Source organism: Cataglyphis hispanica, chromosome 19, assembly GCF_021464435.1.
Source record: "Cataglyphis hispanica isolate Lineage 1 chromosome 19, ULB_Chis1_1.0, whole genome shotgun sequence".
In the NCBI taxonomy this organism is placed as follows: Eukaryota; Metazoa; Arthropoda; class Insecta; order Hymenoptera; family Formicidae; genus Cataglyphis; species Cataglyphis hispanica.
The window spans coordinates 1,759,539-1,779,614 of NC_065972.1; the positions used below are offsets into that span (position 1 = coordinate 1,759,539).

The following is a 20,076-nucleotide window of genomic DNA, read 5'->3' on the forward strand; positions in this document are numbered from 1 at the left end:
GTTCTAATCTTTCTTGTTTATTTGGTAACTCATTGAAATACAAAATTCGCTGTAAAACTTAGGGAAAATAAAACGGAAGGATTCCGTCACGTTCTGACAACAACTCGTTCGAAATCATTAGAAAAATAACGCATTTCACACGCGAACAAATCCGTTAATAAAATCCTCGATGTTCAACTTAGTTCGTTAATAATGATCATGTTAATAACTCGTTAACAGTCGCTTTATGCGCCTTTATGGAAGTCGCGCTCCATCGATCCGAAACGGATGCATTAATTTACCACTACGGTCTCCTTGCTCCGTAATTTTCCTCGATGCCAAAGATTTGTGATTACCTCACATTCTAGCATGCTCATAAAATATTCACAAAATATTAATTGTTTTCCTTAAACATATTTTTTAAGTATTCTTAAAAATATTAATTATCCTATATATTGTTTTCTACATAAATTATTGTTTCAATACTGTACACAGAGCTTTCTGAACGTAAATTAAATAAAACTAATCGTCAAATTTCAATTATTTCAATTTTATTTAGTCCTAATCTTTAATCTAAAATCTCAAATTATATAATATATATCATAATTACAAGTACAATTATTGCAATATAATATGTAACGTTGTTGCAATGTAGTAATTTTTGACATAAATAAATAAGCGATCTCATCGTTTGTAGACAATCGTCTGTAGGCGATTTCGTTAAATAATCTATGTACATAGACAAACCCGCATATACGGGCAAGGGTAATAAAGGATCCTTCCGGTTCGACTCGAGGAGCGCTCGGAAAGTGACAAATGGGCACAATCAATATTACATGACTTCGTTGATATGTCTACTTAATCTCGAAATCTTATTATTGTACGCCCACCCTGTACAACACTCAACAATCTCGATGGGAGACACTCGTATTTTTTTTTTCTTTTTTTTTTATACAGATCAAAAAGAGAGGATCACAGGCTTTTATAACACACGCCAGACCATTTGGTGATAGCAAAATTTGCGATATATTAGAAAAATTTGTCTCGGTAGTTAAAATATCATTATTATTATCATCGTCCTTATTGTGTGAAGGTTTGCCCGTCAGTTCCGTCCTGTAGCCTCCGAAATTACAAGGCGGCTATGCGGGCATTACCCTGTGACAAGACCCCGCTTCGCGGTGGTTACCCGTTTCATGTCGCTGTCCTAAGTAGACGTATTATTATCATTATTATTATCATCATCATCTCCCGTTAATATTATTATTATTATTAATAGAATAGTCAAAAATAAATGCACGGAAAAATAATGAAGAGATCAAGCACTGAAAAATTTGGTCTCATTAATACTCCGAGAATGTAGAAACAGTACAAACAAGTTCCTGAGAGAGAGAAAGCTTATTATTCGATAATATAGATGATTTATTTTGCAATAAAGAAATGACAGCGCAATGGCCAATGGTTATTTGTACCGATATATAGTCTGGTAAAGTACAATATATCGAGTACATTTCGATATGCTATAAAAGTCTGTGAAGAAGCCTTCATTCTTACATTTCTTTCGTAACCTTGTGTCAAAGATAACTTGCTAGACGCCTGATTTCCTCGTTTCGAGATAATTTAAGAACTCCGGAAATATATAGAAAATATTGTCGATAAAATTGTAATGATGTTTTAAAGCCTTTGAAAAAGATTAACTTCTTAAAATTAAAAAAATATTCTCAATTGCCAAGTCGCGTAATCAAAAAAGAAAATTTTAGATCCTCCGTATTTTTAGAAATTAGGAGCACACATAATTTGTAGATTGGTTTCCAAGGATTTTGCATTTTCTGAAAATTCTTATGTTTTCGAAGGATCAGATCTTTATAAATTTTAATTTATTAAATTTATAAAATTTGATTTATATTTTATTTAGATGTATATAAACTGCTGATTTTTTTTCTTAAATTTCTAACTTTCATATATATTTTAAACATCAGAGATAATTGTCTTAAAATTTATTTAAAAAGTTAAAAATAAATCTATTTATAAGCAAAAAGAGATATCGCAATGAAATGAGTTTCAAGATTATATATACACGTACATAGATGAATTCTTTGATTATATCTTCTAAAAATCATTATTTTATTTTTATTTTTCCAGTAAAAATCTCGCGGATCCTTGGAAATCCTCACAATCTTATCCTCTTTCTATCTTATTTTATAAATTTTTTATTCTTATATTCTGAGCAAAACATAACATGAACCATCATTCAGATAAACTATTGCTTCTGAGAAACAAAAAAATCAGGCTGCACACATCGACGCTTTCTGCTACTTTAAGTTTACCTGCGTTAAAGAATATGAATATCGTACAAAACAACTAAAATGGCCGCCCATTGATTTATCAAGGAACCTTCTTCTGTTTCGAGCGCTATTTTTTTTTTTTTTTTTAATTGAGTTTTGTCCAAGTCGTAAATAACGCCGAAGTGGTTCAGAACGACATTTTTCGCGATTCGCATACTATCTAAAAGTTTGCCCCGCCACGACTCTTGCACGGATATGTTAAGAACGTAACGTTCCGCGTTAAGTCTAATTCACCGGAATCATATACTATAAAATTAAAATGCTTGACAAATTTTTAGTCGTTTGCGTAATTTTTTTAGATTGTGCAACGGATCGTTCTTTTAGATTAATGTCGACATACATACTCGGTTCCCTCGATCCTGCACGATAAACTTTTTCCTTCTTGATTTTCGGAAAAAAATGCGATCACGTACTTTTTCTTTTATTAAATTACAAATCTTATAAATATTGCTCTTTCGACGATTTGATTCTTCAGATGATTTGATTTTTTCGCTTTATATATAAATAGACGCGAAACAAGAATTTTGCAAATACTGCCGAATTCTAGAATTTAAAAGCTCCTCTCCTCCAACACGAGAACACGAGAAGATGGAAGATCCTGAACGTAAGTCAACCTCGATTTCCGTCTCGCCTCGCCTCGTCACGAAACGGCCGCCAGGAGGATATTTCCATTTTGTCTGGCTAGGAGATCGATGGCGATCGCCTCTCGAGTACAATTCCGAGGAGGTATTTTGGCCGAGAAACGCGCGGAAGGATATTCCAACTTCCGCGAACTCACTCGAGGCGCTTTGACTGTGGGCAGGTGGGGGAGTGACATAAATATCGCCTTACCGAAACGAAACACGTTATCTCGCGAAAAGTTCCCTGCTGGAAGATCAAGAGAGTAAACTCCTTAAGTCCTTTCCAGGTGTTCCCAACTTCGTGGACTTTAGTACCGTGTGACGCGCGTAAAATTTTTTTTGGCTCGAAAAAAAAAAACGTGCGAGTGAAGCTGACCAGATCCTCGTGTAAAATTAAAGCACGTAAAATGTAATAATTTTTACCTCGGCAAATAACACGGCTCGCCAATTGAGAGGAGCCTGTTTTTACAAAGTAACGCGCGCGTTAATTATAATTAACCGCAACAAAATATCTATCCCATTTTCTCTCTTTATTTTTGCATTGCAATATACATTTGTATAATATAGTTTGACAAAGCTTGATCACAATAATAAACAGATTTATTATTATTATTATTATTATTCATTCTTTTCTGTTTCTCTCTCTTTATGTTTTAGATGAATTAAAGAAATGTGTACCTTGCAAACTTTCGAGGGAACTGAAGGGTCTAAATACCAATGAGCGGCTCATTGTTAAGATAATAATGACCGTGTTTTCATCGCGCATTTAACGCTGACATTCTGTTTTGCGTTGCATTGCATTGATAGAAAAATGATGAATGTTACAGCGACACTATTATTTCATTACAATAAAGTTGATCGCGAATGTGTTTCGATTATGCCGTAATATAATATTACGCGATCTCGAAGATGATTATATAATTGGTAGGTGTGTTTACATCGAATGCATACAACGTGATATCTCGATGAGAGAGCGGATATTGGAAATAGATGATCACGATTAACGTTATATATACGATGAAAACATAGGCCTTATTATGATAGCTTCTACTCTCGTAACGAGTACGTTACACGCTTCGCCTAAATGTCTCGATCGTGCGCGAGATCAAAATTATCGCGATGTTTAAACGACAAAGAGAAATTCTAAGATTCTTTTTATGTAAAATGTTTTAGTGTGTATATAAGAATAATTAAAATCTGTTGAAAATTTATTTAGCCGAATAACACGAACGATGAACATATGAACATTGACTAAATAAAATGTCAATATGTTTGCGTATTTGTGTGTGAAGATGCTTATAGATTATAAAATATCTCATCTCTACATCAAATTACGAATAATTTATTACTGAAAACACTAAAATAAATTAATAAAATAAATTGATAAAATTAAAAATAGCATTTATCTAAAATATCGTAATTTAATTAAATTGGTTTAATTGAATCAATTAAATTCAAATTAAAAAAATCAAAATATTTATAATAATAAAATCAAATTATTAATCCAAAATCAAAACGTACCATTTTCCGTAAAATATTTATTTTACAAATTTTCTTAAATGAGACATTATAGACATTGAAATTCAACATTAAAATAAAATTTAATTTAATAAAACATTTTTTCGAAAATATATTTAGCAATCATCAGAATATAATAGTGCGATTGTATATTATTTCCCAAAATTCAGATTATTATCGAATTGCTTTTGAAAGCCAAAATACATCAAAGTATCTCATAACGTCGTTTAAACAATCGCGTCTATCTGGTTTCCATGCTCATTACAATAACCACAATTTGACATCCGACACAGGATCAGTGAATATTTATCGATAATCCGCCAAATCAGTTCTTTTGCGATTAGTCTTATATATATATATATATATACTCTTATGATTAGGTAAATAGTTAATTATATAATTAGTTACTTAGGCGTGTGATTAGTGGCGTGGGTGTGCGTCCTCACCCCTCTGCCTCTCTGTCCTTGTTGCGTGTCGTACTTTCTTCAATATATCGTCTCGTGGATGGCTTCGTATCGATTATCGTTGGAGAAAAAAAAAAAAAGGAGAAAAGGGACTGTCGCCCGATTTTTGAAGATCGTCTCGAGTCGATTTATCGTAATCGAGCTTCTCTTGAAGATTCTATATGGACTCTCAAACTTATACACATATAGTCCTCTTTGCATCTTATTACATCTTAGTATCTCTCTAACGATTCCAATCCTGGAATCTTTGCGCCAAGTCCGAGAATTCTAGAATGTGCGCAATTTGGATTTTTGTTTCTTTGATAAAAAGAATTAGGCCGTTACGATGTTTCTTTTTTTTTTTTTAATTTTTAGATCTTAGATATTGAAAGAATATTCTCAATTTCAGAAAGAGTGAGATATTATTGTAAATTGTAAATATTTTACTTGTTGAAAATTCTTGATAAATACTTAAATACTTAAACATGCAATAACATTTGGGACTGTAAATGTTAGATTCTTGAGAAAAGTTAATAATTGTCATTTCTGTAATTATTGAAAACTATTTTTAAAAATGTCTCAGATTTCAAGGTTTCAGACTCGTAAATATTTATCTAAAACCTCAAAAATATCTCATTCTTAGAATATTCAATTTTCAGAATGTTCTGTATTAAATAAATGGAGATATTAATTCGAGAAAGAGTTATATACATATATTGGAACTTTGCTAGATTGACTCTTATAAATCTTGCAATTTTAGAATCCTCGGACTATTATTCTCTCTGAATTATCTGTCCTAATATCAGTCATTCCCAAATTGTTTCACCGTTACTCATCTTTATTTCAAATCTATCTCTTCTTCGCGATTTAAAGCCGCGAAACAGAACCGTACGCGACGCGACAGGCAAGAATAGTCCTTGCATTTCTTACACGTGCCTCATCCTCGTTAATATCGAATCCTCGAAGAGAGAGAAAGCCCTTTTCTCTTTCGCGCCGTGATTCATTCTGGTTCAATGAAGAAAGACGCTGGTAATAGACCTGGTAGTGTGAGGGGGTAAATCGGGGGCCTCTGTGAGGGCCCCCTCGTGCCCCTATGCGCTCAGACCGAGCCGGTGAATCTTCGCCGAAAGAAAATTGTGCAGGACAAACACGATCGGTTTCGGACAGCTCTCCAGGTCGAGCTCCTATAATAGGATCAATTGACACTTCTCTTTTTACTTACTGATGACGAGAAACTGACAATTATAGACTTTCTAAGTATCTGTATGTTCAGAAAGTAAGGAGACCAATAAATGCAATTTTTATTCAGCAAAGAAAAAAAATTGATAAATCACGCGACAATTCTATTTTTAAAGCGACCTTATATTAAATATCGTAAGGAATATAATGGAAAAATTGTGATTATATAGCAAGTATTTTTTTTTCGCAAACTTATTTGTAAATTTACGACGTAAATTTAATTTATTCCTCGGAAAACGTTGAATTCTTTCAATCTCTGATGTCAATATTTTCAAATGTCTATCGAGTACTCACAATTTCGCCATCCTCGCCCCCGAAATCAAGCCACAGGAGACGGGCGCCGTCGTCCGCGGACATTTTCAATTTGTCGAAGGATCTTCTCCAGAGCGGCGTGGGTGGTGATCCAGGACTTACGCCGTTACCGGCAGTGCTCCGCGTTCCAGCGGCATAAAGCGCGAATCCTTCCTCATGGTTGACAACTAACTGACAGGCCTTACCTTGCCATGTGCAACCTATAACACATGCAAGGTTATAAAATTAAAGTAATCTTTGAAAAAGAAAATTTATTCACAGCTTAACGCATCCCATGAACTCGAGTCAATCTAACATAGTTCAAAAACATTTTTATATTATTTATTTTTATATTACTTTTATATTATTTCAGTATAAATATTTTCTGTTAAATATTTTCAATTAATTTTTGTCTTATAAAATGTTGCATAAACACACTATATAAATTTTTGAAAGCTATAAAATTTTTATTAAATACATTATAAAATAGAGCTAAAAATTGCATATAAATATAGTTATATTAGAAATAAATACAAATCTCAATATGAAAGAATATTCCTTTCGTCTTTTGCAAACTGTAAATAATCGAGAATAAAAAATAGTTGGATGAGCTTAAATGATCACCATCGCGTATAATTATTAACAAAATATTGAATTTCTTGCAACGTACTATTTTCTCTTTATGAGACAGTCTGTATATATTTTTCATTTCCCATCGCTCGTTTCTACCGCATCGATTCTTTATCATCGATGAGTTCGACGCGAGACACAAACAAAAAGACGCGTATGAAACGGGCGAGGCATTCATCTCAATTTATTATTGCCGTTCGTCGTTGACTGAAAAGAAATTAAAATTCATCGGACCGAGCGACGGAGAGAACGACGAGAGTATAGATGTCGAGTATAGATATCATCCGCCGTTGTACGCGCTGCTTTGATAAAAAAAAAAAAAAGGAGAAGAAAAAAACTCGGCCTCGCCATTTCTTGAAGTATTTCTCATTCTAGGCATTTCTCTCCCTCCGATGCACGATTTCAAATCTCCATTTACCAATTCCATTCTTTCAATTTTTCGAGATTGTCGCTTTATTGATTTCACATTCATTATTTCGCCACGCGCATTTCGAAAAGCCCAGAGATTTCTTGCTGATTAAAAAGCCCAGTCTTTTTTTACGGAATATTTATAAAGTGAATCATATATACACCTACACATATACATATACATATATATATATATATAATATAGATGACATGCGAGATTACTTACGAACGGTGTACTCCCGCAAGGAGTGAGCAGCCGCGTGACATCCCTGAACGATCGCCCGCGCCCAAGCCGCCAGATCTCTTCGTGTTTCAGCTCGTAAATGATGCGTGATCACCCCGTCGATCGTGCCAACCCGAACCGCGAACGTCGCCCCGTGTTGTGCCGAACCGCTACTGCTGCTCGCCGCTTCGTTCTGTCGCGTTGGGGAGGAAACCAGTCTGAAACCATTCGATTCGAGTTCGTTCTTGAAGACGTACATTAATGATCGCTATCGGTTACACAATTCGCATTATCGTCATTTCAAATCGAAGGCGACGGCCCTTCCCGCATTAAACTAAAGTGTATTTAAATCGATAGTTTTCCGAAGGAAAATTGAAAACTTCGCGAAAAGAGAGAGAGAGAGAGAGAGAGATTCTATCGCAAAAATCGCGTGGTGACTCTCCTAGAGTGTCATGCCTGGGTAAAAAGAGGCGACCTTTATCGAAACGATCGAAGCGCCTTGTAGCGAGTCACGGCATGGATTCCCGTCGTCTCTTCATCCCTCTCTTCCTGCGGGTAGGTAGGTAAATTACCTCGTCATCCGGCTCGCCCCGCTCGTAAAATCGTCACGGCTTTATTGCATGTGGGACGAAGCTGCAGCGGTTCACCTGACACGGGTTCGGAACGCGTATCTCCCCAACCCTCTCTTTTGCCTCCCCCCCTCGATCTCCCACGAATCCCATTCCCCTCTCCCACCCCAATCTGCCCGCTGACGAATGGTCCTGACGTTCGCGAGCCCGCGCGCTAGATTTATAGATTTTTCCGAGGGACACTGGCGAGCCCTCCGACCCCTCTCTCTCTCTCTCTTTCTCCTCTCTCCTTCCTCTTTCTCTCGCCGACAAAAAAAGAGAAACAAAAAGCGATAGAAAGAACATCCCCCGTGCGATGGAAGATAGAAAAAGGATGGAAAAATGGCACACTTGGACTGGAAAAAAATGCATACTCCTGGTATCATTCGATGCCTAACAATCGTTCTTTCTTCCTTCTTTCTCTTTCCTAGAACTTGTCTCGCGTTGACGTTAATAGTTGCCCGTCATATGGAGATGCAATGAACAAGGCAAGACATTTCCAACGTATTTGTGAATGATCATTTTTGTATCATGTATCAGATGTATTAGTTGTTGTAAAAGTTTTTATCTCTATACATTTTTAAAAATACGTTATTCAAAGCGATTGAAAGAATTGAAAGAAATAGATCTGTCAATGATATTTGAAAAATGGACAAATATGATACTCGAAATATTTAATTGTAAAGACATATCAATTTTTCATTTAGAATTCTCCTTAGATTTTGCAATTCTTTCATTCTTTTTATATTTATAAAAAATAATTCATCCTTATATTATTCAATCAAAATAGATTTTAAGATTGTACAAAAATTCCTTATCGTTACATCCGTTAATGTCCGAAATAATTCGATTTCCTCGACAGAATGGATATTCATTGATCATTATCGCTAACGCGTATCACGAAGACGGTGAAGAAAAAAAAAATAAAGCAGTGAAAGCACGACGAAAGAAAATTCCGATAAGCGGGAGGAAGCTGGCGAGACAGCCGCAAACGGTAAATAAAAGCGTTAAACGAGAATGGATGCTCGTCGGCGGCCGTAATCCGACGAAAAAGCCCGCAGGAAGGAAAGAAAGTTTCCCTCGGGATAGCCGAATCACTTCCGGTTTGTCTCGCAGTAAAACTTCTTTAAGTCGGCCATTTCGCGCTTTCGCGTCGGGCCTGATACGGGCCCTTTCGACCGAAAGTAGAGGAAGTAGAGAGTCCTTCTGACGTTCCCGTTCCGCTTCTTTTACACGTCCTTCAGCTTCTTCGTCTTTTGCCGTTTGAAGAAAAACTTTGAGGAAACAATGTCTGAATATTTGGCGAAGAAGAAAATGATTAACAGCGGCATAAAATTCGAAGAAAATTTTCTTTCGATGAAATACTGGTAAATCTCTACGTTTAATAAAAATATCTTAATAATTATTGAATATTAAAAAATTTAATGAATTGTTACGTAATTAAATTTTCTGTAAGAAATTTTGCGATCAGATTAAATAAAAGTTGTAAAATAAGAAAGAATAAGAAAATGGCCAAATATCGTATTAGAATCAAGTTTGCCGAGTAATGAGAATATCAACTAATACGAATTATATCATATTGACCTATATGAGAATACTAGCAAGTTTGTTTCTATTGTAATTAACTTAGTACTATCTGTATTGACTACACAAACGTAATAGTCAAGTTTAATTAGTAACTTGAATAACAGTGTCTCACACTGTTGGCCAAATATACAAGAATAACAAATAAATATGTCTTAAAATGAATAAATGAACAATGATTGATATAAGATTTAAAAAAAAAAAAAAAACATGCTTAATTCTTCTATATATTTTTCCAATATTTTATTACATAAAGATTAGCCATTTAAAATAATTCGTTGGCAAGTTGATTTAAAAAAAAGATACCATAAAAATATGTTTTAAAATATATACACGCACAAAAATACCGGTTCCTCGACAATGAAATAAAGAGTATTTTTACACAGCTCTCTTCTCTAGGATTTTTGTTCACGAGAAAATGATACTCGCAATGTCCTGTATATAACGGATAGAGAAACAGAGACGCGGGCTTGTAAGCTGCCACGGAACGAACGATCGATGCCTGTGTTCCGGGCTTTCGGGCCTTTTTCACTTAAAATTTAAACGAAGCTTAGCTGGATCACCGATCATTCAAACAGCGTGACTGCCTGACACCGCATTTAAGCTGCTCGAAAATGCCAGGCACTCGTAGTTAAAAAAAAATGAACCTGACATTAATTCGCAACAATGACGCGTAGGGAAAAGTTTAACGGGATATAAAATAATGCCACGAGACCTTTCTGGCATGCTCAATACACATAACATTGCTCTTCATAATATTCGCATTTTATTTTTCAGCATGTTTACAAAGAGAACTTTTGCATCATACATTAAACGGTAATAGTTTTTGCAAATACGCGTAACGTTACAATATAAATTTTACATTTATTACGATTTTAAACATGCAATAAAAGGTGAACGTAACAGTTTGCGTATTGTTTGAATTTAAAGATAATCTTTTTTCCGCCCTGTTTCCTGCAATATCAAAATTTTCAATATTGTTTCGATAACTATGAGTTAAAATTATATTTTTAATGACTTGCACTCCGTTCAAAAACAATTAAAGAATGAGAACATTTTATATATGCCAGTTTGATTATGTGAAAATTATGTCAGTTAGGACTTGTGACAAAAATCAAATCCACTTTTATCAAAAATATGTACCTGAAGCTCGATACAAACTTTATGAAATACCGTGCACATACAAAGAAGAATAATAAAAGAAATATTTGAAAGAAAAGATCTGAAAAAGTAGAAGAAAAATATTGGAGACAGGAAGTAAATGTTAAGATTAAAATCTCGACTCTCTTCTTTCATTCTCAGAGTTTAAATATAATATTTTATGCATGTGTGATATTGCTCTTTTTTAAAAATCTTTTTTCATTTTTTAAATAATGTTTTTATATTCATATTTAATTTTTTTAACATAAATTGATAATTTTGATTGTATTTACGCAATATACAATTTGTTTATTAATTGTAATACTAATTTATAAATTTTAAATTGTAAAATTAAACTACATAATTTAATATTTGCAAATTGTTGAATTTATTACACACACAAACATAAACACACACATATATACTTTAACATTTATTATTCTAATCAAAATTAACTTAATACTAAAGAATATATTTTCGCAATGTAATACACACATATAGAAACATGCAATCAAAATGTTATTCAACCTGGAAAATAATAACGATCGGCGACAGAAATAGCATAGAATATTAAATCACGGAGAATCCGATTAAGATCCTAGATCTCGTCATAACGAATTTTGACTTTTGATGCTGTTTGACACTCGCGCTCAAATCGCAACAATTACATTTGTCGATTACCGTCATCAAAAAATTTACTGTAAATTATCAATAATTGCAATAACAGCAATAACAGCCAATCAACATATTGATGAAAATTTGAGAGAGATATATTCAGTTTTTTCTGATCTTCAAAAATAATAACATTAATCCCGCGTTTTGAATAAACGAATAAAATTATTCACGTACTATTAACATAATTTTACTATGTCGATTTTTCACGGAGTTATGGCCGTCCGTAAAATTGAGCGCGCATGAATTGAGGAAAGGAAATAGATCGCGCGCGGCTACTCTACTATGCGATAGCGCGCGTACGCACAGCTGATTCATTCAAGTGAATCCACTGGTGTGCGAGTCACGCGAGTCGCGCGACGCAATGCGACGTGCAGTTGACAAGCTGAGTCACATGGTCGCGTGACTTGTCGCCGCGAGCGGACTCGGTCGTCGCGCGCTCGTTGGTGAAAGAAATATATTGCGAGCAAACTTTACCTTCTTAAAAATTGAATCGAGATTGATACGGTCAAAATGGAAACATATATGTACATGTAAAATTCTTAGTCTTAATGTTATTTATCAATAGAACTAATAAAATTAATAAAATGTATCAATTTTTTATTTTTTTAAACTTTTATCGCATACAAGTTTGAATGCTTCTCTATGTACTTTAAAAGACGATTTTTTTGGAGAAAGTTTTTTTTATTGATCAATTAATATTATTCTGGCACAAAAAACACACGACCGAGAAGTCAATTCTTTGCTGGCGTCTCGCATTTATATGATATGATTTACGTTGACAATTTATTCGCGGTGGAAATAAAAATTGATATAAGAAGCAGTCTTACATGACTCAAACGAGACCAATCGGGGAATGAGAAGAGGTGAAGGGGGGAGGACGTTAGGAGAGGGATGCGTCACGGGCAAAATTCTGAACTCGTCCCGAATATCGTACTTCGATTGCACGCGCGATCGGAAACTGTCGACGACACCTTCGATAATTAATGTCTACCTCGGAGAATTTAATTGATCCAGTTCGCCGTTCGATTATCGAGATCTCATCTTTCATATCCCATCCCTCTTCTTCTCTCCACCGTTTCCGCCTATTTCCTTTTTCAGTCGCTTTTATCTAATCCTTATCCACTTAATTCAACTCTATCTCTATGATCTTTAATTTACTATGGCGGACAATTATGAATCTTATTAAGCTAACGCGAAAACGACGAAGACATGTTACGTTTAAGAACATAAAGGAAAATTTGAAGGATATATAAGATAAGGAGGATCCAGCGATATTTAACAAACAATATATAATATTAAATAAAGGTAAAATATTTTATGAAAAAATTTAATTGTCAAAATTTATAAATAAATTATTAATATCCATTAATATCTCAATTCAAAAATAAAATTGAAAAGTTATCAAAATAGAACAGTATCCCAAAATATTTAGAAAATTCTTAAAATATTTCAATAGTCTCTATATATATTATTTTAATAATATGCTCTAAATTGCTCCCAATCCCATAGCAAAATTGGAAAGATAAATGAAATAAAACAAGATAAAATTTTTCAGCGATAAATACTTAAATAAATTAAAAGTCAATTCGCCGTTAGTGAATTTTTCTTGCAGTGAGAGTCCTGTGACGCGGAAGATTCGATGAGTTACGAACGCTAGAAAATATTTCTCCCTGCGGAATGTCTGCCGCTTTTTTTCCAACGTTCGTTTTCTCTGCTCTTTGAACTGGCTTTTCTTCCGGCTGCCGCGGAAAGGCGACCGTTTGTCACCGGACATCGTGAAGAGGAGAGACTGAGGGGAGAACGTTGGAGAAAAACAGAATTTGTGTGCCACCGAGAGTTGAAAGAGAGAAACAGAAAGAAAGACAGAGAATGGAAATTGAGAAGAAAAAGTAGACAGTGAAATTAGGTTAGATTATATTAAAGCAGATTTATTTTGTCTTTCAAAGATGGAAATTTTCAAAATAATAAAAAGAAATATATATTTAATTATAATTTAATTATAATAAATATATCTGTGTATAAGAAAATTGTATGCAGTAATAGTGCATGGAAAATAATATAAATAAATCAATTTTACTAACATGAATACATATATTAAATTATATATTAAATTATATTATTAATATAAATAAATCGTAATTATTCAAGATTATAGGAATTGAAAAAATCGCTAGACTTAACATTTTAAAAAATCCATGAGAATCTATAGATATAAGATTTAAAAGCTATAAATTTGCACTAGCCTGAGCCTGAAAAAAATGAGTGAATCCGCAACATAAATCCTTAAATGAAACGAAGCAATTTTTATTCTGCTCTTGCGGCAATTGTCATTTTTATATATTTTTATATATGTATACTACAACACTAGCGCGCGCTATTTATTTTGTGTGTATAATTATTTACACATATTAACTCTAGTTCTCCGTTTTTTCAAAATAAATTAAATAAAAATTACACACATTTAATATGTGAATTGTCAAATGCGTCACTCAGTTATGACAAGCTTTTATTGATATAAAATAATGCACAGCGCAACGTTGAGATAATCAGTATCGCGGAAAAGAGGTAATAATACTTGCAAGTATCGATTTAATATACATATTTAAAAGTGGATATCACGATGAAGAGTTGCTTACGGCATATTATTAGAATATTATATGGGTGTGCGTGTGTGTGTGTGTTATATAAAATTTATATATTAATTTATTATTATATTTTATAAAATATTATAAAATGCGCCATTTAGTTTTTATAAATAATAATAGACAAAAATGATAAAAAAATCGCTGTGTATCTTTCGCAATATTAGTTGGAGCGTAAGAATATTGAAAGTTTCTTTTATATCTCGTGAGATGCTACCCAGAATACTAAATAAAGAGCCAAAATTCCGAAAAAATTAATCTTTGAAATATTTAAAATTAATTCAAAATATCTACTTGTATATAAAATTTAATATTTTTGAATATGTATGTTATATATATATATATATATATATATATATATATATATATATATATATATACGTAAAATATTTCGGCAGCAAATTAGGACAACACCTAACATGGTATTCGGCCTTGCCGGCGTAAACATTGACGCGCACAAACATTGTTTACATATTACAGCCTTGTTATTGACGAAGTCATTTGAATAGAACTATTGTGAGACGTGGGGACGTTCAAATTTCTTTTATACGTGTTATCATTCGCACGGCGACATTCAAGCAGTAAAGTAGTAGAGCGCGAGACAAATCTGTTAAATTTCTTTTCTAAATGCGATCGTGACGAAGTGTCGGAATATAATTTAATATAATAAATATTAATTATCTTTTACATAATACTTTAAATAATATGTCATTATATCGCAATGATAAATCTCGAGACGCGTATTTTGCACGTGATGTATACAATCAAAGTGACAGAAATTAAAATTCTAAATTATTAATTTATCGCGATCTTTCTTCTTCTTTATAAACAATAATTATTTCTTAAAAAGACGAAAATTTTAATTATATTTTGTCTAGTGCTTTTTCATTTTACGATTTATTTTAAATATGATTCAGATTGAGAACACATAATAAAATAATCGAATCGCAGATCAGAGTAATTAACATAAGCTTCGTGACATATTAATCGTTTATTAAATAACTGACCTATAATTTAAAATATTTGTATAATTTATTATTTCGCTTGTATATACGTCATAGTATATTTTCTGTTACAATAACATGATGTTCGGCCTTGGTGGTGTAAACATTAGCGCGTTATTGTTAAGATGTTATACTCTTGTTATCATTCATACAGCGATGCTCGAGCAATAAAGTAGTGGTGCTTCGAATTTCTTTTCTAAACGCGATCGCGATAGATATTAAAATATAATTCGCTATAATTAGCAATTATAATTAACAATTAATTAACTTTTAAAAATAAGAAATAAAAAATAATAATTCAATAATAGAGATAGTATACTCTTACGAGTGGCGCATAATTTTGGCATCGTGTAAATATCAAAAATCTTTTTCTTCGGGTTCTTTTATATAATAAAGTGTATGTTTCGTGTAATTGTTGCGCAATCGCAAGTGCCAATGTAAAGTACGATTGTCTTTATTCTACTAATCATAATTAACTGTGTTTTTGCGAGTGAATGTGAATGTTACGAGAAAACGACAAGAGATGAATAAGAGAAGAAAAAGAGGTCCTAGAAGGTATCCGATGATGGATGGAGCAGAGGTATGTGTGGTAAATAATTTATTTCTATTTACCGTGTATATTAATTTCAAAATATATGCATTGCATAGTTCTTTTTTCGTTTTTTCAATAATATATGAGATCTAATCTAAATTATCGTATCATATAACGCATATATCATTTGTTTTTTCAAAACATATCTATATCGTATCTCTTTTAATCGAGAGAAAAGAGGGATATAGATAATTTATGCTCAAATATAATCTCACGTTATACATATATAATTTTGTAATATGATATATATATCATATTAAAAAATGATATACGTATAATACCCTCCTAGGGTGTAACCTTGGCGTGGTGGGAGGGCATAGTACCTGGATGGTACCTTAAGGGCCTTAAGGCCTACTGAGGTATTGAGAAGGGGAAACCAAGCACCCAACGCCGTCGTCGCTGTCATCGTGCCGCGGACGGCTCGTCGTATCGTTAGTGCTGTCAACGTGCCGCGGACGGCTTATCGCGGCGTCGGTTCCGTCAACGTGTCGCGGACGGTTTTCGCGTCGCGTCGCGTGTCCATACTGCATTGCCACGAGTCGTACAATGACTCATATGTGGCACGCACATCTGTGGAGGACTTAGTGCGTTGCCTTGTTGCTCGTCATCGGAGCGTACGAGCAACGAGAGAGTCGCGTAACCGCATAACCGCGTTTTCGCGTCGTCGCGTCTTCGCGCCTTCGTCTTCTATCCCGTTTTCACGATTCGAGGATCGTACTTCGTTGCCGACTAACTGGGATATCTCTCAGCGTTGCTATCGGTAATATATTAATACCCTATTAATATAATTAATTTTATATGATATTAGGTAACGTTAATACAATATTAATGTTATATATATTATATAAATATTTATGTATTAATAAATTTAATATATTAATGGAGACGCAACGTTAAAACGCCTCAGTATCGCGGCTGAGGTGAATGCCGGCCGCGTAGCAACGTATGATCATGCATAGTATAGATGCGATGATCGCGCGGTTAATCAAGAACTTCGGTTCGAGAATTGGCTGTTGGGGGCACGCTCTGCTTCGACGAACGGTTCGGCCTGAATCGGTAAGAATTCGATCGATTTTTGAATCGTCGTTCCCTCATCTTGTACCGTCTATCAGCTATACTGTATCGCATTGAGGACAGTTGGCTGTGTTTTATTAGGTTCGATCTTCGCTCGCTAGAGAAGCTGATTTCTCATCTTCTAAGTGATCTAAATTGTGAACACTTAGGACTTGGGTATCTTCATTCTCGACCCGTCTCTCAGCCTTATGATAAGCGTAAGTTTCAGTCTGTATGATAGAAACTTGGTGGTTCTCTGTGATCGTTCCTAATAAAGTTCGAGTCGGCCCTCGGTGAGAACAAGCGCGGGCAAGAATTGAGCGTCGATTCCATCAATCGATTTCGTCTTCTTCCTTTGCTCGCTTAACCCTAGCTCGGAGTAATCGTGAATTCCCGACTTGTCGACTCGCAGTATGATTCTCGTGTGAAACGGGGTTCGATCGTACCGAAATTCGAAAGTGCCGCTCAAAGTATCGCGCGTGTGAATGTAGTGCGGAAGTATTTTTTAATAAAAGTGCGGGTGTGCCGTTTAAAGTATCGCGCGTGTGAATCTACCTGAGAGGAGGAGGAGGAGGTCTAGGACAGGCATCGGGCACCGGTGGAGCAACCCTGTGGTAAGTAATTTTTTATATATTGATTTTTTATTTATATGATTTAAATAAAAAAAATAGAGAAAAAGATATTTATATAAAAATTATAATCTTGTAAAAGTTTCTACGTTTAGATTGTAGCTTTTATACGAAATTATTACAGTCATTAGTTTTTTTCAAAATTTATAAAATTTTTTTATTCTGTTTACTATTACATGCATCGAATATAAAATTCAATGCGTATAATAAATTTTTGGAAATATTAATTATTTTGAGCATTATTATAATTTGCATTTCCTATTTGCATGTTACAGATCAACGTAGCGACCCTGACATCCTGAGAGGAGGAGGAGGCCTAGGAGAGGTATCCTGCACCAGCGGAGCAACCCAAGGGTAAGTATTATTATTTATATATTAATTATTAGATATCCTATACATACATCAATTCGATTCGATCATTATTTGAATAGTTTAAACAAGAGAGACTCATATTATAAAAGTTTTTATTAAAAAAAAAATAGTTTTTTGTTTTAGAATTTATAAAATTAGATTCAGATTTGTATACCTTCTTATTATTATACGCATCGGATATAAAATTTGATGCGTACAATAATAATTTGAAATATTAATTATTTTAAGCGTTGCTATAATTAGGATTTTATATTTGTGTGTTACAGACAACGTAGCCTCAAGACCAAATCTCCGCTGTTGCGCATCAGTGCCGGTGAGTGACAAACTTTATTTTATTTTGAAGCAACGGATTCATAGATATTGTAGATGTAAATGTAGATTATAGATTGTAAATATCCGTTGCCTCAAAATGGATGGGCTTGATTAAATCAAATAATTTTTAATAGATTTTTTAAATATATATTAAAATATATTACACAGCTAATAATTTTATTTCTTATATAAAATATTGATAATTATTTTTACCATTTTGCGCCAATTTTGTCATAATTTTTCATAGCCCATTCATCTTTATTATCATATCAATAAAAGCTTTGATAGTTTATCATGCATCGTTTTACTATAATAATATTTATAATAATATGTAATTTATATTAAAATAAAATTAATAAAACATTTATGTGCCATATGGATAATTTGACGATAATATTTAACTGATTGAAGTAATAATATTTAATTTTAATAAAATAAAATTATTATTTAAAATTATATATTTTTATTATTTTATTTTATTTTATTTTATTAAAATTGAATATTATTACTTCAATCAATTATTAAATTTGATTGATGACTTGGCATGGATTAATCAAAGGAAAGTTATATTAAAACGATGCATGACAAAACTGTCATAAACGAGCATAAAATTATGCTCATGTATTCCGGCGACAATAATTAGCCGGCAACGGAAGGAATTTTTTTCCTTCATGGAGGATCTCTAATGGGGATCGAAGCTACATCTCTGACTAAATATAGCCAGAATGAATATGGCCAGGATCAACGAAAGGTAGGTCCAACTGGCCCAACGGAAGCAACATACAGTGCATTCTATCAGGACACGCGAGTAGGGCACGCGAGTATAGGGCACTTAAGTAGGGCACGCGATTAGAATACCCCCTTCAAAATTTTGGTGATCCCTTCAAATTTCCGCTGGCAAAAGTAGATTCGTTAGAACTATTAAGACTATCTTAATTTAAAATAATCATTTAATTCCTTAAGATTCTTAAGGAATTGAAAGCTTATTAGAAATTAAAAGAGCACTAAAATTATTAAAATATTAAAGAAATAAACAAAAAAATAAAATATAAATAATATAAAATTTAAATTTATTTTCAAGCAAATTTTAAAAATCAAATTAAAACTATTTTTAGGGATAATAAAATAAAATTTATTTTTAGGTAAAATAAAAATTTTAATTATAAAAAGAATAAAATTGAAAATTATTAATTTTTCTATAATTTAAATCAAATTATAAAAAAATTAGTACTAATTATAAAAAATTTCAAAAGTGACATACGTAAATTTTTTTTAACAAATCAAAAATTGCATACAAACAAACTCTACATCTTTTAATAAATCAAAATTGCATATATATTTATTATGTAAAAAATAAAATGTAATATACATGTGTGTTATATTTTATTTTATATACTTAAACTTGTATGTATGTTATTTATTATATTGTTATATAAACTTATATAATGTATAAATTTATATTGAACTCAAAATAAATATTATCAGTATCAATTATCTGCCTTATTGGATATAACGAATATATCTATTTGATACTAATAGCATCATTAATTGTAAATTATACTCTAATTATAATTGTGTAACAAATAATTATAATTATAATTGTGTTTTATTTATAATTTAGATATTGTAATTTTATTAATAATATTATAAATTATAATAAAATTTCCTTTTCGTTGTAAATTACACAAAAATTTAACGAAAAAACATGTAGAATGGCAATTCTAAATTAATATATTTGTTGAATATTAATTTCTATATTATTTATTTTCAAA

General features: G+C 32.7%; 1 protein-coding gene across 2 annotated transcripts in view; it reads right to left on the reverse strand.

Moving 5' to 3' along the window:
* The window catches only part of LOC126856519 (beta-1-syntrophin), a 216,625-nt gene continuing 196,549 nt past the window's right edge, over positions 1 to 20,076 (reverse strand). For both annotated transcript variants that reach the window (XM_050605081.1, XM_050605080.1), the window contains 3 exons: positions 7,697 to 7,911; positions 6,436 to 6,653; positions 1 to 6,086 (listed from right to left, as the gene is read on the reverse strand). In XM_050605081.1, coding sequence (XP_050461038.1) covers positions 5,994 to 6,086; positions 6,436 to 6,653; positions 7,697 to 7,911 — 526 coding nt within the window. In that variant the 3' untranslated portion in view covers positions 1 to 5,993. The remainder of the gene's footprint in view (positions 6,087 to 6,435; positions 6,654 to 7,696; positions 7,912 to 20,076) is intronic.